The sequence below is a fragment of the Chinchilla lanigera genome, unplaced genomic scaffold (genome assembly GCF_000276665.1).
Source record: "Chinchilla lanigera isolate Chin_1 unplaced genomic scaffold, ChiLan1.0 scaffold00038, whole genome shotgun sequence".
NCBI lineage: Eukaryota > Metazoa > Chordata > Mammalia > Rodentia > Chinchillidae > Chinchilla > Chinchilla lanigera.
Window position 1 is genome coordinate 18,047,236 of NW_004955439.1, and position 23,284 is coordinate 18,070,519.

The 23,284-nt window shown below is 34.5% G+C and overlaps 1 protein-coding gene across 1 annotated transcript in view; it reads right to left on the minus strand.

Moving 5' to 3' along the window:
- Qki (QKI, KH domain containing, RNA binding) overlaps window positions 1-23,284 on the minus strand; it is a 154,523-nt gene that overhangs the window by 122,031 nt on the left and 9,208 nt on the right. The window contains exons 6-7 of the mRNA XM_013517307.1: window positions 23,193-23,281; window positions 19,514-19,552 (exon numbers count right to left, since the gene is read on the minus strand). Of these exons, the coding sequence (XP_013372761.1) occupies window positions 19,514-19,552; window positions 23,193-23,281 (128 nt within the window). The remainder of the gene's footprint in view (window positions 1-19,513; window positions 19,553-23,192; window positions 23,282-23,284) is intronic.

Here is a 23,284-nt window from a genome sequence, read left to right on the forward strand (position 1 = left end):
AACTCAACTCAGATTCAGTAAGAGCTCCTATTCTGGATTTCTTCATGCTTCAGATTGAGCTTTACAAAGTAGGAATGTCTAAAGAAGCCCCCATACAAGCAAGCGCCCAGACACTGCACCAGGAGGCACCTCTGTAAGATCAACTTAAAAAGCATTGTCCTTTGTAATTACATTATCCAGCTCTTTCCATACTTATTCTACTGTTTGCCAAACTCTTCCTAGAGATGGACCAACAGGTCATAACACGAAGCTACTTGAAAGAGTTCAGTGGTGGTGGTACTACTGGCACACAATTAAGACAGGTGGGACATCTCTGAAATTCACAATTCAGAGGTATGACGTCCAATTTCTTTCCACACACAGTATCCCTAAGAAGTCTCTCTTAGAGGTAATGGCTTTTATTATTATAATGAAGCAAGGCAGATTTCTTTACAGGTAAGTAGTATTCTTATCTTCATTTTGTAGTTAGGCAATTGAGTTAGGGAGAGTAATTTATTTTACCTAAAATCACATAATTCCTAAGTAAAATTCAAAACTCAAACTTAGACCATATCCAGGATTACTAGCACATTTTCAGAAATAAATGTGGCTGCTCCTGAAGCAAGTGGCCGTAACAGTGGGGAAAGCAATAATGACAGATAAGAGACAAAAAATGATGGAAGAAAGTAGAACTGGAGTTAAAGAGGAAAATAAGGAAAAATGTATATGTACAGTATTAATGAAACAAAAAAGAACAATATAATAGTACTGAAATTAAACCTGGAATGAAAGATGAGAGAATCTCATGTAAGCTCTATCAAACTAATTGTATCCTTCAGAGTCATCTGAGTGTCTCACAGTCCATGCTTACCCTAAGAACATGGGAGATTATTCTAGAGCTGAACTTCTGAACTGGGTAAAATAAGTTCTTTTCAACAAATATTTTTAGAGTGCCTGGAACAAAACAGATGCTCAAGAATCTGCTATTACTGACTAAATAAGCCCTGTATTTTTATGGTATCAGGTACTGTGCTGGGGAAACACTAGCAAGCATATATGGACTGTCATCACAGCTCTTCCAGAGGTAAGAACTAGCTTCTACATAGGAACATTAGAGGGACAGAGAGGATAGGTGTGGCTTATTGTTCTGGAATACAAACACCCTGACTTGAGCACAAGACTAAGAATCTCTAAAAAGAGATAGCCAGAGCGCTAGGACTTCATTTGGTTGCTACACTAAGAAAAACCAAAACTGAAAACGCAACTCTCACTTTTAGGTACCTTTTTCAAACCTTACTTTCTGATTCCTGATCTCATCTTTGCACTGGACTAGTATTTTAAGTAATGGTTATGATTATCTAGGCAAGCAGTTCTATTTTTCTTGCTCAAGGTAATTTATTGTTTATTCATAAATGTCTCAAAGACAGGCCAATAAAAAAATTATGTATTTTAGAGTACCATAATAAAGTTTAGCTATGCAAGTTGTCAAGTTATTTGTTCCTTGAAACCAATATGAAGTTTTTACAGTATAAAGTACAAAATGAACTGAATTCCTAAGAACAAAGTTCTGTCTTCACTGAGACCTGTCTTTGTACAGGAAAGTGGGAAATTACTGGTACAAAACAAAATCTTCTTAAAAAATTATTTTAAACAACAATCTACTACCACCATCTCAATGAAACTGCAAAAATTAGTTAAATCCAGTCACTGAGATAAATCTCTGATATGAGTTAAAGAAAAATCTTTTTAATAACAATTTTAAGCCAAGCACACTTCCTAAAAACTAAGCAGAAGACTAGCACAACCAGCTCTACTATATTTAGTTGGATAATTTCATAGACAACAAAGGGGAGAAAAAGAATGACACTGTCAAATCAAACAATCTGTTTAGTCAACAGGTTTTCTTAAAGCTGTAATTACAATAACTAAAGATAATGTAATATAATACACATGTTAGAAAGGACAACAGAAGAGAAATACAATTACACTATCAGTTCAAAAGTTAGGTAAAATTTTACTTTCAAAAAATTTATAAAACAGTGAGATAGATATAGATATTGATATAGATACATAGATATATATATAAAATGCTTTCTGGAAATGACTACATTCTGACAGCTCTAAAAACACAGGTAGAATATACCCTGCTAAATATGATACGGAGCAGAAATTTTGACTATCTTCAGATTGTGGAATATTTGCATAAACACAAATTATACTAAAGATGGAATCCAAGTTTAAAGATGAAATTAATTTGTTTTACATGTACTTTACACACATAGTGTAAAGGTAATTTCATATAATTTTTTAGTGTACATTTTAATTGTGATCCATCACATGAATCAAGTATTTCTTCAATTATGGCATCTTATCAGCCCTCAAAGCTTTGGATTTTCGAGCATTTTGGATTTCTGCATTCATGTATGTGCTGATCTGGTTAATACTTGATATCTGAAGTCTGAAACTGGACTTTTCCCCGATTCTACAGGGATTAAAAAACAACTAGAAAACATACTTACACCAAATGCTCTTTGCAAGTAAGTGATCATAAAGAGGAAAGTGAAGGTACAATGTAATGAGAACATAAATATAAATTTTTCCAACTCACTTTTTACTAAACTCCTCCTCAGATATTACTATGTCCAGAAAATCTTACAAATTACTAAACTAGAAATCCCACAGTTTATTACAAATGACTCTCAAACACTTGGGGCAAATGGTCTCTATAGCACTTTTTCTACAACAGTCTTTTTAAAAGGTCAGAGTTTTTGCTCAAGGAGCTGACTTTAACCAGTCTTCTGGAATGTTAAATTATTTTAACCCCAAATGAATTTGGGGAAAGGAGGGCTTTGGAGAGAAGAACATTCTATCTTATAATGCATACTTTATAACTTTATAATACATATTTGTATAGCCTTATAAGGTATATTTGCAAAACAGTAATTCAAAACCTTAAAAGTTGTCTAACAAAAGCAAATAGAACTACCAAAAAGTATCACCTTTTCATACTGCCAATTTGAATCTGCATTACTGTGATCACCTTCCTCATCTTACAGAATCCTGACAATACTATAATCTCAAGTTAACTCGAGGAGGGGACAAAAGGCTTTTGAAACAAATGATTCACTGACTCTGACAGTCATGAACTAAACTATGGCTATGTTTATCATAGTAACAGTTGTGTTTTGGATTGGATTTGGCATATCACAATGAAAACCTTTTCAAATAATAAACTGCCATCACCAACACATACAGAAAATGAATTTAGCATCAGCTTCTCAACAAGTAATTATACTCAGGTAATTACACTTTAATAATCAATATGCTAAATTTACAGCCAGCTATAAAGAGTACATTTTTAGTACTACTACTATATCTACGCACAATACTTACATCATTAAATTTATATACAAATGTATGCAAATTATACACCTTACTATAGCTTCATCTTGGATGTAAATTCCATAAATTTTTACTTAAAAATAAAGGTTTCCAAATATTGATTCCCTGGATCAAGAGTACTACTAGTACTAACACATTTGTCTCACAAAGGCTTAGCATGAAGTAGACTCTATCTCTTGAGTTTTGAACTTGCCTAGCTTCCTTACTAAGTCAAATGAAACAGCGAACCAAGTACCTGTATCACTGATAATGGAATGAAGGTGCTGGTGTCTTTTACAACTTTACTTTCAATGCGAGTGTCTGACAGTAACAAACACCCAAATGCATCCTGAACATTACAAGTTAAGGTCTCTTTTTGCATAGCTGTAATAACAATTAAATCTAGCACTTAATTTAAATGAAATTACTTTAAGTGACAAAAATCCAATTATTGGTTTTTAGTATAATCAAAAAATAAAAAAGGTAATACTCTTATTTCTCCTTGATTTTCCTGCCTTTGTCTCAAGTCCATAGCTTCAATAAACTGCTTCCTGCATCCACAGAGATGTTATAAAACATCTTTCCTTCTTTTCAGTCTTGCTTTCTCAGTCATCAATTAATCAAACCAGACTTCCCACATTTGCTTTAAAACTAAACTTTTCTCTAAATCTAAATTTAAAGAGAATAAAAACTTATCACAACCACACTCTTATTACACCCTGTACTGTGCTATTCAGAAAATATAATCAAGTCAATAAGGTTTGTGTATTCAAGCAAAATCTAATAGCCTTCCAGAAGTAATCTTCATTTTTTTTTGGAACCCATAATCCTGGAACAGGGGCTCAAGGGAGGTTGACACAGAATCTTGCTAGGTAGTTCAAGCTGACCTTCAACTCATTATGCAGCCCAACTTATTTCAAACTTGCAACAATCCTCCTGCCTCAGCCTCCCAAGTGCTGGAACCCTCAGTCTTAATAAATACAATAAAAATGTTATTTTATACATTTCACATTTTAAACACTACCAGATAGGTCTCACTTTCCAATAGCCACAAGTAATTCTGTTAACCCAGAGTTGATATCTTATGATTATGTATAGCACTGGCAGGGGTGGAGGAGAATTTTAAACTTTTGTAAATGCTACAATGTACCTGGATGCAGGATTAAACACTCTAAATACTACACGTGGGTCAATGTTTAGGTTATTCCCTAAAAATAATAAGTGCTAGCCATTTATTATTTTAAAAAAATGAGAGTCTAGATTTCCCAAACTATAAACTGCAATATCCTGTGTTTAAAACTTATAAACTATTTAAATGTAACATAAAATACTAAGGACAGATGACATTCTATCAATAGAGTGTTACAAGACAGAATTCTTGGTTTATAATTATGATTATAGCTTCTCATATACGGGGCAAAACAAAGACAGCATACTACTCAAAATGTAATAAATTCAATTCATTAGATATACTATGTGTTGATATATAAAAGACAGCAATATTTTAAATATTTAGTAAAATGCAAAAATGTATGAGCTAAATAAAGTCTTTATGTATAAAGCTTAAGCAACTTTAAAGCAACTATCTTTGGCTTTTAAATAGAATATTCAAGTGTCATTCATCTGAACTAAGCAGGCCAAGCAAAATATCCTATGATTCCTATGTTCTCCTCAATGTCGAAATGGGTGGATAAATTTAAAGCCTGTTCTCTCAAGAGTTGCTTTATAGGCAATTTTCTCCCAGTATCAAGGTCTGCAATTTCCATTTGGCTGCCAGTTTAAGATTAAATTCATCACCTTTATTATAAAAATGTGCTTTACTCCATGGCCTGCTGCACAAGAACTACAAGGAAAACATTCTTCATGCTAACAGCAAAAATCATTCTAAGGCAACCACCACATCCACTCAAGCATTAGGTTCTTCAGCCTGATGTAGTAGTCTATCACTCACAGGAAAAACCTGTTACAATTGTGCAGCCTGTGGAAACTAAATTCTATAGGAACAGCATGTTTTCCTTTACGGTTCTTAGATAAAATGTAATTTTTTTTCTTTTTTGAAGATCAAACCCAGGGCCTCAAACATAACAGGTGAGCACTTTACCACCAATCTATACCCACAACTCCCAGACTTCTAATTTTCTGAGTCAGTGTTATTTTGAGTGACTTAACCATAAGATCAAAAATCAATATTCAAAATATTCCCAAACTACAATAAAAATTAAAATCATTTTCAATGTCAGATAATTAGTGCCCATCTTTTATTCCATTATTTAAAAATTTGTGATTTGTTTTTAATTTTCACCACCTGTGCAAATAGTCAACAGTCCAAGACAAACGTTAACATAATATTTCTACCTGACTTTACCTCTCTTAATAAGTCAGAGAGAAAAAGTTTAAAGAGCAATAAATATTTCCCAGATAATGACATTAAAGTTACTCACTGTGGTATATTTTAAAAGGTAGTACTACTCATTTTGACGTTTAATTTTTTAAAATTTTTACTATAATTAGTATTTTAAAAAAATTTTGGCCAATAAGTCAGAAATTCACAATCTCTTGTAGGCAACTTGGTAGTGTACATTTTAGATCTATAAAGGGGGGATAGGGAAACACAGAAATAGATCTCATATGAAGGTACACCTGTAATTAGAAGAACTGTGAATTATTTAATATATGAACCTAGAAGAAATTTTCATCTTCCTGCTCGATAACAATGTGGTACTTTCTATCTTAAAATGGGCATGCCTCTGTTGCAGAAGTTAAGCACTTTAGTTTCTTTGTCTTTCTCTTCGTACCACAGTATGGTTTCTTAAAGACTAGGTAATGTCTTACTTATCTTTGTATCCCAGCATCCAGTGAAGTGGTGGATTTAAAAGGATTAAAGGTTGTTGAAAACCAAATTATACCAAGAATTAATATCAGTTATGCTAAAACTGCATAGGTCACAACCCATTAAATCAGTATTACTGGTTATAATCACAACTAGCATTTTTAAAAATAAAACAAAACAGCCGGGCATGGTGGCACATGCCTGTAATCCCAGCACTCGGGAGGCTGAGGCAGGAGGATCGTTGCAAGTTCGAGGCCAGCCTGGGCTACAAAGTGAGCTCAAGGCCAGCCTGAACCGCACAGCAAGACCATGTCTCAAAAAGACCAAAAAGAAAAAAAAAAAAAAAAAAACTGAACAGAAAAATACTATGTTGTATCACAGGTAATACAATTTTTTCATGAAACTTTCAGTTTAGGTATACAAATATATGTAAGTACATATATTCTACCCTATCAAAGTATTTCTCTTTATAGCATTTTTAAAATTTCAGATGCATATTATCCTTTCTATGTATATTTTTACTATCAGGATACAGGCACAACCATACCTTGGTACCCAACTATTTTGAATTGTGGAATTTGGTACTTGCCACATTTTGACATAAAACTTTTGTCCTGGTACTTAATACTCATTATCTGGCACTCTTCATTTTTTTTTTTACTCAATTTATAAAAGATCAGTTTTTAGGTATCTGTCAACTAATCACCCCTCAAATATTATGTAAGGTTATTCTACTCTGTAAAACTACAAACTGTACAGAACATCAACATAATTTTCTTTTTTTTTTTTTTTTTTTTTTTTTTTTTTTTTTGGTTTTTCTCCGGTACCGGGCATCAACATAATTTTCTAAGTATTGGTCTAGTGATGGTAGAGAATCCAAACAGGTATTCAGAAGATATTAGGTGGGGCTTTCTCACTTTATCTTCATCTTAGAATTTTTTTCACATTACCTAAGAGTAAATGACCTACAGATCTATAAAGAAATGGGGAAAATTAACCACCATTATAACAAGAATTAAATTACTGATATTGTGTAAAACACGAACAGTGGAAACTTTTATGCAAATATGCACGGAACTCTTCCTAGATCTAGACTGAGCTGTTGAAAAATGCCAATGGAAACTACTATAAACCTAGGGGAACCTACTGTCTTTGGTTTAAATTTATTCTCATTTGGAAGAAAAATTAAAAATACCTTGAGGTTGACATTTCAAGCAACAAAATAGTTAAAAATAAAGTCTACTTACATCAGAAGGTAGCCAGCCACATTAGACAAACTGTCAGAAATGACAGAGTTCTCCTTGGAGAAGATCAGGCCCAAAAGTGTCCTTACTTGCTACTGTATAGATAGATTTCTGCACAAGAGCCAACTTATCTACCATTCCTGAAACCATCAATTTCCAACCTGTACCTCCATATCTACCATAAATGAACTTATAAAAGATAAGACTAAGTTTAAGATCCTTCCCAGCTTTAAAATGTCAGGATGTCTTTGGACTCCGAATGTGTAGTTGTTTTTGGTTTGTTTTTCATGCCTGAGAATCTTACAATTATTAAGCCAAGTGCTCCATCAATGAACTACCCCCTCACCCCCAACCCCCAAATACTATGTTTACAAAAATTCTCTGGGCCTTACAAGTGCTAGTCTGCCCATCCTTATACTTTCCTTCTTGAAAGACTGCCACAAACTATAAAGATGATCAAAACTGTGATATGAACACAGATGAAGCTTTTTCATAGGAAAAAATGCAACTGGTGACTGATTACATCCCACAAAATGCCTGCATCACTGTTTAAATTTCCTTCACTGCTTCAATCACCTAACAAAGATATTTTTCTTTTAGATCTAGTAATTCCTATTTCTCTATCTTGTAAGTCAGTAGTTTCCCAATGTAAAATTTTAGACTTAAACCAGGAATATGTTACAACATGTGCATAATTACAAGCAAATTTGTAATGTTTAAATTATCAGGATTCTGTATTTTCTTCTACTTAGATATTTACATTTTAAAAGTTTTCCTATTTAAATTACAAGTACATTTGAACTAAACAAAATTCAATACTAAAACTATTTGGCTAGATTGGTGTTTCATGAAAACAAGAACATTTTTCTTGCTTTCTGAAGCTGAACTTGAAGCCCAATCCAAATGAAATTTAATTATTGTTTTGAAAAGGTACTTTTAATCTGATTTGAACCAGCATCCTCTTTCAAAGATTAATTAAGTATACATCAGCAATTCCAACTACACTATTTCCAAAGGCTGAGGAAAAGAGACCCCAATTTACAAGCCATCCTGGGCAACCTGGTAAGATTCTGTCTCTAAAGTAAAATGGCTGGAGATGTAGTTTGGTGGTAAGCACAGGGTTCAATATAAGGGGGAGGGGAGGGAAAAGGAGGAGGACAGAGAGGAACGGGCTAAAGGAGGGAGAGAGACAGGCACAGAGACATGGGGGAATCAAAACCAAGTAATTCATATTTAAAACTGTCATCCCCAGGATCCACAGGTCGTTCTAAGATTTCCCATAGCATATCCTTGGAACATTAGTTCCAAGAAGAAATGACAAAACGTATTACTTTATAAAATAATTTCAGAAAATGCCCCGTCTCTCCAGCCATTAGTGCAACAGCAAAGCGGAAGGAAGGAGAAAGAAAAGCGCACTGGCAAAAATCATACCACACACAGAATATGCTAACCCTTCACTTATAAAACTTATGATTCATCACTCTAGAACACTGAACTCACTAATACACAGCACCTCTTACACCATATACTTGGCTGTATTCCTAAACCCAACAGAAATACCAACATGCACATACAAAAAAGAACCGAAATAAATGGCATCATAATAAATAAAATCCACATGCATTAGGGGAAAAAGAATTAGAAGTCACACTACACATTCATGGTTAATAAAAGTTAGGTGACAGAATACAACACCCCGCACAAAAAAAAAGAGACAGCTAAAGGGAAAAGAAAATCTGAAAATAAAGGGAAGGTAGCAGCAAGTGTAGCAATCTACCACATTAATACATCACATTCTAATATAAGTCAATGCTTGGACAAATTATAAAGTCAAGAAAACCTAGGGAGACCAAAAACAGAAATGGGGGGTGGAGCTTAGGGGTGGATAGACAACTAATCACAACATAAAAAAAGAAAAGCTTTAAATGCATTGCCCACTATATCTAGGACACAATATAAACTCCAGACATAAAAGTCCTTTTTTCAATAGAGAATATATTACTTCTCTATTCAGAATGTTTTCCCATTGAAGGATACCGTTCCCTGTGCTACAACACCACATCTTTATCTTTTCACCACTTAATTTCCACCTGGAATTCCAGAGCCAGCTTCCCCAAGAACTAAAATGTGAAATATACAACTCTGACTTATTTGAAAATTACATACTGCATCACAATAATCAATTTGTACTGCACTGCAGCAAATAAATGCAAATATCAGATGAAATACATTGGAAAAAAACCTTTGATATTCATTGGGCCAAGTTACAATAGTTAACTAAGTTTTTACAAAAGTGACTCATGAATTTGAGACCATTTGATGTTATTACAACTTCCTGAAAGCTAAGTGGTATGCCCAATACATAAGAGTTAAATAACTCTCGTATACCTCAGTAACATAAAATGTTAACAAAAATACTGGATTTCAAGATCGAAATGGCATGGGAAAATGCTCATGATGTTATTTATTAAGAAAAAAACCACACAAGCATAGTATTAAAGTAGGCCCTTAATTCTGTTTCAATTCATTAATACAAGGGCTAAAAAGACTAGAAGGTAAATAACCAAAATGTTAAGTGATTATCACTGAATTGTGTATGGATAATATCCACTTTTAATTGAGAATTTAGGATTTTTCCCATTAAATGAAGATTATTTGTTATAATAAAATAAACATCTATGTTTAAGTTTTTAATGATTACTAGGAGAAAAAACTTTAAGCTTCTCATAAGCTAACAAACTATAAGATATGATCCTTTTAAAAACACAATCTTTATAATATACACACAAAACTGATCATTCCTAACTTTTCCTGAAGAGTAATAATTTCCATCATTAAAGTTCAAAGACAGTGTGCTACTGATACCTCTCTGCCTTTACCACTATTTCGCTCAGGAGTGAAAAAGGCCATAGCCACACTTCTGCCAAAAATGAATTGAAAATGTTCACATATTCAATTCTCTATGTTGTAAGAGTAACAGAAAAAAAAGTCTAGTGGGAAAAAAGTAAAATACAAGTTTTATTAATTCTACAAAGGAACCATTAACTCTTTCTCCATGGCACTCCACATTAAAAAAAAAAAAATTATTCTTTCCTCATGTCTACCATTCAATTTCAAATGACTGAAGGGAAAAAATGCTATTTTACAAGTGCCTTGGCAGTTTAAACTAAAGGTCAGCAAAACTAAACGAGAAAAATGTAATTTAAATATACTACCCATTAACAAAAACACATTTCCAAATCAAATCTGAGAAAGAGCATAAATCAGTGGTATTTCTTCAACAGCTGTAAAGCATATTCTAAAGCAAGATATATAGTACTTACCTAACTAAAAAAACTGATAAGGAATGATATAATGCTATAAACTAAAAAAACGATAAAGAAAGCTATAATGCTATAAACTGTAATAAAGTAAGATGAGATTATCTTTTTATTGCTGATAATTTTTTATTACTGCTATAAACTATGATCCCCAAAAGAACTTTCTCTTCATACAACATTTGTATCAGTAAACTGTGACACACAGTTTTTTTGCGTATTTCTTTTTTACTTACATTTAATAACCAGAAACCAACTACCTGGTTGGCGATTTTAGAATTGCACCTGGCATCCTGACAGGAGCCTGAAATCCCAGCAGTTTGGAAGACTGAGGAAAGAGGATTTTAAGTTTGGGCTCAGCCTGGGCAGCTTAGTGACTTAGGAAGAACATATCTCAAAATTAAAAAGGGCTGGGGATGAACCCCTTCAAAAAACTTTAAAACATGTGATTTAGTTCCTCACCAAAACAATCTTTCAAGCAACAAAGTTATAAAAGCAGAAACTATTTCAGAAAACAGTTGTGGCGGGGCTGGGGATTTAGCTCAGTGGCACAGCGCCTTTCTGGCAAGCGCAAGGTCGTGACTTCGATTCCCAGTACGGGAAAAAACAAAAAAAAAAAAAAAAAAAAAAAAAAAAAAAAAAAGAAAACAGCTGTGGTCATCTAAAAATCCTAAACCAGTTATATTTAATATGTCAACATATCAACATACGTTCTCTTAAAAAAGACAAATTCTGAAAACAGCTTAACTTCTTCACTTACCAGCCCAAATGTTAACTCTAATAATTGCTATCTGAAATATTCCTGAGTAACTCTTCCTTTACAATTGAAAGAATAAAAATGTTCCACTCTGGCAATACTTATTTCTCAAAACATTTTAATCACTAAATGCTCTCTTTTGTGTAAGAATATCCCCATCTGCTGGAACCTAAGTTCCTTAGGATTAAACATTCTTGAAAACAAAAAGTATGCAGTAGAGATTTTGCAACTACTTCAAAATACAAGTTTAAAACATAATTTCTACCCAGGAGCTTTCCCTACCTCATGAATTATAAATGCTTAATAAAGCTTTATGTATATTCTTTTACTGAAATTATTGAGAAGAATTCGCTAAAATATTTTGCCTGTTATTTTTCTCTTTGGTTCTTCCCCTTCATGGTTAAGACACAAAGCACTAGTCTAAAGAGAACAAAAATCTCCTGATAAATATCTTTCTGGATCATACCACTGTGACACACAAGCATGCGCACACGCGCGCATGCACACACACACACTCCTACCTTTTTTTAAATATATGTAGCTGCTGTGCCTGGCATATAAGCTAATAAAAATAATCTGTACAATAACAAAATAAGTTAGGTAAGTGACTACTTCAGAAAGTCAAAAACAAGATTTACTAAGAAATAAAAATAGCACACAGAGACCAAGTCGAAAAAAGGAAAAAACTGTAATAAATTAGAAAAATAGGTCATTAAGTGTACCTATAATTTATAACATGTCTAAAATGACAATTTTAAACATATTCAATAACTTACTGTTATGAGTAATATCATGATCTGGAAAACATTTTCTTTATACTGTAGAATAATGCAAATAATTTTACCACCTTCAAGAACAGTATCATATTGGAGATGGCAAGAAAGTGTGGCTACAAAATTAAAAATGTTAAAATTAAACTGAAGAAATACAAGCTCATGAATTTTAAAATCAATATACTGTCTAGATCTGTCCATAAAAAATGGCCTGGACATAATCTAATCCCAACAATGAACACATTTAGCACCTTAACCCAAGTCTCAAAAACCATCCCTACTGGGGGAAAAATACCAACCTTGGAGAAATGGCTAATTCTAGCTAATCGGCAGAGAAGACACAAGGGGAAGCTGGGGCATTTTATTACCCCAGAAAGCAAGGAGGTTTCAAAAGGCACAGGAACCATTCTGATTATCACTAGTCAAAGTTGTGACTATGTGAATACCAAAATTTATTGGTTGACTTAAATATATTCAGCCTCTAAAGACCATGAGCTTGTAATGATATTATGAAAGAGAAAAATTTATTAGTCACCACCTAAGGCAACTAGCAACCCAACATTTTACCTTGGGAACCAATGAGCAATTAAAGTAAAAATAAGCATCTACCTAGTTTTCCCATTAGGAATTTATTTCCATCTATTCACTGTTGGTGAGACAAAAACTCTCAAAGAATACCGAAAATAATAATTGTTTGAAGATATATAAAATCATCATGGTATAGTTCTAAGACAACTGATTCAGATGAAGATTAGCAACTGCTTAAAACCAGAGTGGAAATGGTTGATGTAACAATCTAATGTTACAGTGTTTTATTTACTTCCAGCCCAAAAAGGAAAAATATGTAACTTTATAGAAGGATCAGTCCATCTCAACTCTAATCCAGGTATCAATCTCAGCTTCACAATGGTGGAACCAGTTACTGTGCCCCCTGGTGTCACACAACATGAAACATACAAAAGCACCTATGATGCACTCTCGCCAAAGATGGAACACTTCAATCTAGTTTACCTTCTAAATTTAACTTCCAAAGTACTATTAGGTACTCAGGGAATAAAGGAACAAGTCCCGGACAAGGAAGGTAAAACAGTCAAATAAAAAAAGAGGGCTCTAGATTTTAAAATTTAAAATCATAATCAAAAGTTCAATGACTCATACCGAAAAGATTCAGACTTGGACAATTCAGTTATGACAAACACTTTAGCACTCAGGAGGCTGAGGCAAGAAAACGACAAATTTGAACCAAGCCTGCGCATCCTAGTGAGAACCTGAATCAAAACTGAAAAAAAAAAAAAAAAAAAAAAAAAAAACGTAAAGGGAGAGTAGGAGATGCTGGGGATGCAAATCAAAGGCCCTGGGTTCATTCTCCAGTACCTGGGACCAAAAAGAAAACTTTTTTTGGACACAATAAAGAAATGTGATTATGGACTAGTTATGTGCAGGATTTGTAGGATTATTTTGTTCAGTGTGATGTCACTATATAAAAATGTTAATTTTCAAACAGATACAAAGATATTTAAAGATGGCTGGGCATGGTGGCACACATCTATAACCCCAGCACTTGGGAGGCTGAGGCAGGAGGATCGCTGTGAGTTCAAGGCCAGCCTCGGCTACAAAGTGAGTTCAAAGCCAGTCTGAACTACACACTGAGACCCTGTCTCAAAAAGATCAAAAAAATGAAAGATATTTAGGGATGGAATATAAAGGTATCTCTGCACAAAAGTACAGTTACGTAAAAGTGAAATGGGCATTGACTACAACAAAAGTTCTCAGAAAGTCTTCACTGTACTTGGTAACATGCAGATTTAACAGATTAGTGAGATTAAGTCAAACTTTCTCCAACATAAACCAGTTCAATGATCCCTAACAGTCCCTTTCTTCAGTTTCTCCTTTAATTCTCATTGAAAGGAAAGCTTAAACCTTTTTTTAAGTAACACCCCCCGCAAAAAAAAAAAAACAGGCTGACAGCTAAACAAGTAAGCCTCACACACTGTAGGCACTTCAGGATAAATACACTCTAATAAAGGGGGAGAAAAAAACCGTTTGTTTCTGATTATAACACATTTCTTGAAATCTCTAAAGTCTACAATACAGAATACTCAAAATATACAAACTTCTATTAACTACTATTGTGAGGAAATATTCAAAACGAATTCCTAGACTGAAAGTATAGCTAGCTCAGCAGTAGTGTGCTTGCCTAAGTGTGAGGCCCTGGATTCAATTCCCAGTACCATAAAAGAAGAAAAAATTCCTAATGAGTTAACCACATACAACAGCTTCACTCTTCACACTGCACCCAATATCTACCTTCCCGAGTTCATACATGCAATACACTCTTACTACAGTCTACCTAGGAAGAGCTCAGGACTGCATCTCTAGATAACCCAACACAGTACTGTACTTCAATAATTCCCTGCAACTTTCAGAACAAAATCCAAGCTTTAATTCTGGTATTTACTCTAACAAAACTCAGCCCTAATTTAAGTCTCCTCACTCTAGTCCTCATTTAATTTCCACTACTCTTTTCTACATTTCTGCCATTCCAATTAACTTAACCTATACACAAAAGATTTTACTTTCAGTCTGCCACCACCACTGTTCCCACACTGCCTCACTTCCTTCTCTCAAAAGGCTCTCCACCTTCCCATTCACCTCATCAACCACCACCAAATGTTAGTGTCAACAAGTTTCAATTCTCAAGAAAACCCTACTAAACACTCCAGCTCAATATTTTTAATACTACCTGAGTGTTATCAGTTAGTGGTTCTTGTGCTCATAAAAACTAGAGCTGGGTGTGGTAGCATACACCTGTAATCCCAGCACTCGGGAGGCTGAGGCAGGAAGATCACCATGAGCTCAAGGCCAGTCTGGTTTACACAACAAGTTCATGGCCAGACTGCACTACATAGTGAGACCATGTCTAAAAAAAAAAGAAAAAAGCCCATATTCAGATGAACAAATTACCTTTCTCCTCTTATCCTTTCTTATTCTCTACAAGCTGCTTTGCTTATATGATAGTTCACTGTATCACAAAGAACACATCTTAAAGTATTAGCAGTTTTCTGGGCTGGGGATTTAGCTCAGCGGCACAGCGCCTGCCTGGCAAGCGTAAGGTCGTGAGTTTGATTCCTGGTACTGGAAAAAAAAAACAAAAAAAAGAGTATTAGCAGTTTTTTGCATGTTATACCCATCAGCATCAGAATATTTGGGTTTCAGGTTGGTAGATTAAGCAGGTCAGGTTCATAGAGGTTCAATATTATAACCTAGATCATCAAACTAACCTCAATCATGAGTAAAACCCACACCTATAGCCAAAAAATCTTTCACCCTTCAATTCATGGTCTCATTAGCATATGACATCAACACACAATCTTTTCTGTCTTTAGTCACACATGTCACATGCAGAGTTAATGCCTGTCACAACGGTGGTATCACTGGAACAGTAGTAGTAGCATCAATAGTAGAGGAGTAGGTACAGTCAATTTCAGAGTAATCTCTACCTGTCTTAGGTTTGGAATTATTTTTCAAAAATGTATTTATCTGCTAAGTGACAACTGTATCAAAGTGACACAAAGAACTATGGCTTATATTTGAATGTTTAAATACACTTGAAATGAGCAATCATCCCCCAGATGTTGACATCAGTAATGGCATGTAGCAGTCACCTGTAAAGTACTCCTTTCCACTCACCTCAGAATAAGTCACCTCCCTGATAAACTACTGGGCCTACGCTGATTTAAAACTAATGCAAAACTATGTTCCTCACTGGAACCACTTTGCAATATTATGCCTCTATATAATCCTATCTTTCAATCAGAAATGTTACTTCCTCTTGAATAGTTACTAAAAATGTTAATAGTTAAAAAATAGCAACAGCACTATTAACTATACCATGAAGTTATTTGTACTATATTGAAAGAACTGAGACTAACCTTTAGTTACAAAGATGTTTAAGTGAATGAGTTGAAATCTTCTAAAAACACCTCTGCTCTACCAGCCTCTTAATTACCAAAGAGTTTGTTTTTACCATTTTAAAAAGTATTCTCACACTCTAGCTCAAAAAATTAAAGACTAGTACTATTCATGTCCAATAAGCCACAACATTAGCAAAAATCTATTTGCATTTTATGTTCACAACCAGAGGCAAAAGCATACATGGTGGGGGGGTTCCTCCCCCACCTCCCAATGACAAGAGCTGGCACATCACAGATTCTCCCTCTAAACCGCAACAGCCCTGCTTCATCACATGATTAGCTTGCCAGACCTGGTCTCTGCATATGTACAATGAAGACACCCTCACTCTCAAGTTCCCACAACCCTGAAATAATACAATCCTCTGATTTTTTTCTTTTTTGGAGACAGGGTTTCACTATGTAGTTCAGGCTGGCTTTGAACTCACTCTGCAGCCCAGGCAGGCCTTGAACTCAGTGATCCCTCTACCTCAGCCTCCTTCAGGGCTGGGATTATAGGCATGCGCCACCACACCTGGCTTAATATTATTTTTATTCTTCCCTACAGTCAGACATTTGTAAAGAAATGTTTCCCTTGTACTTTTTTACCTATCTTTTCAAATACTACTTATAGGGCAATTCTGAGACTCCATAAATTATGACCTTGAAAGTTTACCCAAAAGTTTCAATTAAAAAAATGCTATTCTGAGCCTGGTGTGGTGGTGCACATCTGTAATCCCAGAGCTCAGGAGGCTGAGGCAGGAGTATCCTTGCAAAAGTTCGAGGGCCAGGTATCCAGCTCAGTGGCATAAGCGCCTGCCTGGCAAGGGCAAGATCCTGAGTTCGATTCCTGGTACTAAAAAAAAAAGCAAAAGTTCGAGACTAGCCTGGGCTACAAAGTGAGCTCAAGGCCAGACTAAAACGCATAGGGAGACCCTGTCCCAACAAGCCCCATCCCCCCAAAATGCTAGTCTGTTTTTTATCATGCATTTTCCTAGTGCTACCCTTAAATTGTAATATATGCCTGGGGTGTTTCTTTGTTTTGCTTTGTTTTTTCATAGAAGTAGCTTAAAGGTTAGGGCTCCACCAAAACCTACTACTGACCAGGTGTTCACACCCAGGCTTTACAGTTTGTTCTACACTAAAGCTAAAATCAAGGTTCTCACTAAATACCTGCTACTCTCCCAATTCTAGGGTCAAAAAGACAGGATTTCAGAAACCATCCTCATCCTCAGCATCAGCTCTCAAGACACTTCAAGGCAGCTCACACCCATTACATGTCTCCCTTCACAGACACACGTGTGAAGACACACAAACACACATGCACCACGGGCATTTAACTGTGGGTATTTTAGTGTTGTTTCTGACACTCTGAAAATGATTCAGAACACCCCAGACAAAACTGTACTTATCATACATAATGGGACAGAAATGTTACCACAAACTGATTCATATCACCAGCCTCAAAATAAAGTTCAATAAGGGTTAGAATCAATGTAGGAAGCAACCCTATAAACATCAACAAGATTTTGATTTTGTGTAGATTTGATAGGACTGCTCTTTGCAAAGTAATGTTTCTGCTTCAGAAAGCTGAAAACATGGTGAAAATATTAAATACAGTCCTCAGCTTGCTAATTGTAAGAATCTTCAGCAAGCTACTTTAAAAAAAAAAAATCACTGCAAATTTTGAATAGTTATTGCTAAATCTGAGCAGATTCCTTTTAGTAACCAAAGTTATATTTCAGTTAACTAAAATTTGAATTTATCTGTCTTCTAAGTAATACCACTGTTTCAAAATTAAAGATACACCTGTTTTAAAAACTGTTATCTGTGCTAAGTGACAATCCCGCACATATAACTGTTATACTAGGCTTTCTTCTAAATTAAGACTATGCAAATGGTCCTTATTTAAGTGAACACACCAAAGCAGCACTTGGGAATAAGGACTTTTTTGTATTTTTTGTTTTATACATAATACAAGATTTATATGTTGACTTCTACAGGTAAATGACTAAGAAAAAAGCTTTTAATTCTGTAAATGCCAAAACTTTCAAAAGCTGAAATGAGCACTGCTAGTTTTTCTGTATTTTATCAACTAATGTATTTCAGCATAAGGACTGGCTAAAAACTGTACTGCTTAAGTAAATCAATTTTATCTAATTCCCACTTATTAAGAGTAGTGAAGTTAAAAAAAAAATAGTAGTAAAGTAAAATTAAGATAAAGTATCTTGAGGGCAGGTACTACCAATACTATAAAGATTTCTTTTAAAAGCTATTTGAAAAAGCTCTATGTACCTTTTTCTCTAAGTATCATTACACAATTGCTTAATTTCTTCAAAGTATTAGTATTTCTAAAGTCACCTCCAAATTTTTATCTCAAAAAAAAAATCACAAGCACATCCCATTTTTAGGGAAACTAAAAGTCAAAAAAAGTGTTACTCTGTTTTCTGTTTATTAATTCAAGAAACATCTCAGAAGGTCCACATGCCAAGGCTAAGGTGAGTATCTTCAAGGAAGGAATTCTAACAGGGTTGTCAAAAATACGTAGATAATGATACTCCAATATTAAGTGCAGTAATAACTACATAGAAAGTAACACCTAACCCAGGGATGGTACTTTTAGACCATTTCTTAACACACTCATAGTAACAAACTATACTGACCATTATACATTTAATGTTTACTTTGCTTTTCTGTAAAATGAAAATAATACTGTAATAATAGTTTTTCTGCAGAACGTTACAATGCAGTAAGGAATTTTACATCAAATAGTCTGGCTGCTCCAGGCCCCCAATCTCAAAGACCAACCTCTAACAAGGGTAGGCGCAGTCCCCAGTTCTCATTAAGAGGAAAAAAAGGTCACTGCACTTTAAATTCGCACTCCTTCTCAGATAAGAGTGAAAGAAAATAATGAAATTTTGTGAGCCAAATAAATTAAAATTGGCTTATAACGTTAAGTATGACTTCCTGGCATGGGCCTACTCACCATCCTCCATATCTGGGCCTCAAAATAGGATTTTAGACATTTCCACAATTGAAGCGGCAGAAAATTGCCGCTTTTTATCAGCAAAACCCAACTATGTCACAGCATTTCTGAGAACACATTTTTTGCTTAAAATGCATTATCAAACAAATACATAAAACAAATTCTTATTAGCTACTTTGAGTTTTTCATGAAAATTACACTACAGTTCCAGTTTATAAAAATCTATTTCTATGATCACACTAGCATAACTGACTCTCTTAATATCAAAAACAAAAAAATGTAAGAAAAAAACTTACGTGTGAGTATACTGGCCTCAAAAGAGAAGCAACTGAATGCTTCAGCAAGGCCAGGTCAAAGCAGAAGCCTTATTATACTTCATTTCTTTCATCATAGCAATTTAACTGCCTTAAAAAGGAAAACAAAATCACTTGTTTCAGCTCTAGGACGGTGAAAACAATGCAATAACAAAAATTAAAAATTCAAATATGGGATGAGGGTATAGCTCAGTGTGCTTGCCTAGCACTAAGGCTCCAGGTTTAATCTCCAGCACTGCAAAACCAAATTTAAAAAAAAGTCAAACAAGCTCGTTTAGCTCGATATTCTCAGTTAAGGTGTTCATACTAAACACACTGGCAAATGAGGTTGATAAAGATACCTATTTCTAGTAACTCAATTGTGGTCATATCCTAGAAAGTACAGCTTGTCTATAAAACATGTTAATGGGATAAAGTTCAAGCACATAGGATGAGTGCTACACAATCATGATCTTTCCCATTACTGCCTAATATAGCAGGTGACACCTGGGGAAGAGGACAATGGAAAAAAGGTGGAGATAAACAGCCTTCTATCATTACAACTAATTCAAGGGCTTATGTACAAGAGCAAAATCTTTGCTCCTAAAGAACAGATTGGTTACTTCACCTTAAATAAAATCTGTTTGTCACAGGTATTGATTACTGTCAACAATGATGCCATCTTCTGATAAAAGTTAAATTTCTAAGCAACTATATAAAATCTTCTCAAGTCACATTTTTTAAAAAAATCTTTTGTTGACAAGCAAGGTATCTCAAAAAGAAAAAAAAAAATGTACAAGAAAACCAGGTATAGCACATTCAACAATGAAAGCATAATTCCAGAACTTGGGAGGCTGAAGCAGGAGGATTCCATGAGTTCAAGGCAAATCTGGGCTACACAGTGAGTTCAAGGACAGCGTGAACTACATAGCAAGATCCTGTCTCAAACAAAAGACATGAGCAATAATGAAGGTATACAAAATAGACATTAACATGTTAAGCCATTAATAAAGCAAGTTTTAATTTGAAATATTTTTGCCCAAATATTTAATGGAGAGGCAAAATTTCTAGCCAAAAACATATAATCAGAACATGAAAATGCTTTCTTTCCAAACCATTTATACACAGTTTGATCTAAACCACACAATAACTGTTCTGAAATCCACAATAAAAAAATGTATGCATATTGCCCTTCCTCACATTTTCCATTTTCACACAATCTTTAACCTCCCCTCTACCAAAAGAAACAGAGAAAACTGAAAATCTATTTTAAAATACATCTCATTCTCCATTTTCTATTTGGGATTTTTATTTCAAACCGATTTTATTCCTCACCTCTAACTGCAAAATTTTGTGAAAACACAATCTGCACTCAACTACTGTTGTTTACGTTTTATTTTCATGACAAAGAAAGGCCTTCAAAAAAACACTGTGCTAGTAAGTCTTTGTGTAGCTTTCAGCCGGATGGTTCCAGGGTTCAGTTAAAAACTTGCTAAAGAGAAGAGAGTAGTTTAAAACGCAGATTTTTATCTGTAATCTTGTAATCATCTCTAACTTCAATAAAAGGTAACATTTTCAAGTGAAGTTACTTTCTTTAATAATTGGCTCAACCTATAATGTATTCTAGACTTCAAAAACAATCATGCTGAAGACTTGGGAGATAAGACAGCTCCTTCCGACAAAACTCTAACAACGAAATAGAAAAATTAGCTATGAAAAATATAAACTAAAGATTAATTTTCACTAGTCATGAAATTAAAATTCTCATTCTAAAGCATTCAAATTGTAATCAAGTAGAGAAACCCAGCAAGCTTAATTCCCAAATCTGTAAACTAGCCAAATAAAAATTCTCAAATTGACAGGAAAATTCTTTAAAAGCTTATTAACTGTATTGTAAAACGAAATTCCTACAGTCTCATTCAAAATTCCTAATTATCACAGAACATGTCTACTCTCAATATTTTCATTAAACTAATCACTAACGTAAAACTCAGGGTTTCATCTGATTTGTAAGTAAATTTTTCCAACAGACAAAGGAAAATGTAATTCCTAACCACAAACAGAAGCCAAGATTAATTTGTTTTGGACAGTGACAGGCCAAAAAGGTTTGGTGAAGCACAAATTTCACAATTAAATTTCAGGATTAAATCATCCAGCAAAAAAAAAAAAGTGATGCACTTAAAAAAACAGTATTTTTCTTAAGTCAAATTACATTTATTAAAAGGCTAACAATTACAGGAAGCAGCTTATTCCACACGAAGAAACAGCTCCTTTTCCTGCATGTATGTACTGGTCTGATAAAAAACAATCAAACTTCCTAGTGGCTCCATTTTAAACAAGCTAGCTACCAAACCCAAGCAACTCTCTACACGGCGGTGGGTGGGTGGGGTGTGTGTGTGTGTGTGTGTGAAGGCTGAAAGTAAAGAGAGACCAAGAGGAGAGATGAAGTAAACTACTTTAAAAAGGGAACCATCATTTAGAACATATGCTAGTAAACTAGTGGTCTTCTACATCTGCAACTCAAAGAATCTTTTCCCAAAAACACACAAATAAACCTTTGCTAGAAATAACAACATATGTAATTGAAATTTCTAGATTCGAACAATTAAAAATTACTAAAGCCAAAGGCTATAAACTTAGCAGGAAATAAACTCCAAATTTAGGTTTCAGATTAACTGTTACAAAAGCACAAGTAAGAAACCTTTTTAAAAATGATCAAAGAAACAAAATCTTTAAAAAAATTTTTATGCAATCTACGGCATTTGTTAGAATTTAACATTTTGAAGATGCAATTTAATTTTGGTTAACTTTACATACTGCCGTGATCTATTTAAAGGACATAAGAGATTTCTTCTAAACTGTACTTTGAAAAAAAATCTTTCATTAAAAATTCTTATTACTAAAACTAACCAAGATACTGCAAGAAGAAAACAATGGTTTATAAAGTGTTTACAACACTTAAATAGACACAGTGACAGATGAGATGATCTATAACTTCACTTCTAACTAAAATAGGTCAGATTACTGAAAAATATTACGTTTTGTTTCAAATATTTCCATAGTTAAAAATAACTGGCGCCCCCTAGCGGTCACATCTGGAAATATCCAAATTTAAGAGTTCCAGTTCTTTTTTTTTTTTTTTTTTTTTTTTGACATTCCAGAAAGTTTTCTGCCTCCACAATCTTTCAAATGCCAACACAAATAGGAAAAGCAGAACCCCTTAAAGAGACAGCTCAAGTTTTTTCTCTGCAGCAATTTGAGATTAACAGATATGCTAATCCAACACTGTAAAATGCCTACTTCGGTTTGGGTTGCTGCCGTATGTTGAAGAAGCTTAAGCAAAACACCCTAGAAGCAATAATACCTGTTTCCTACTTTAAAGCTGCGTCTTTGACTTTTAAGTCAACAAAAGCTGCTGGGATTCTTTAAGCATCTTTTATCACGGAGATATTTCCGGTCTTTTGTTCTTTCCTATCTCCCAACTCCCTAAGCTTCACTTCTTTTCCCCAGCTCTATTTGAAAAAGCTCAGAACTCTGAAAAAAATCTAAAATCTACTGTTCATCTTTGTAACTGTTTTCAGCTTTCTTTTAACAGCCCTCCGGAGATGCTTTTTTTACAAAATGACTCCTTTTTACTCGATTTCCAAAACAGACTTTTGTTGGTCCGGTCGGGCCCCGGCACCGCGAGGCCCCCAGCTGCAGGCAGCAGCACTCCGGGCCGCGGCCGCGAGAACTTGGCGGAGCGGCGGAGCGACCGCACGCAGCGCCGGCCTC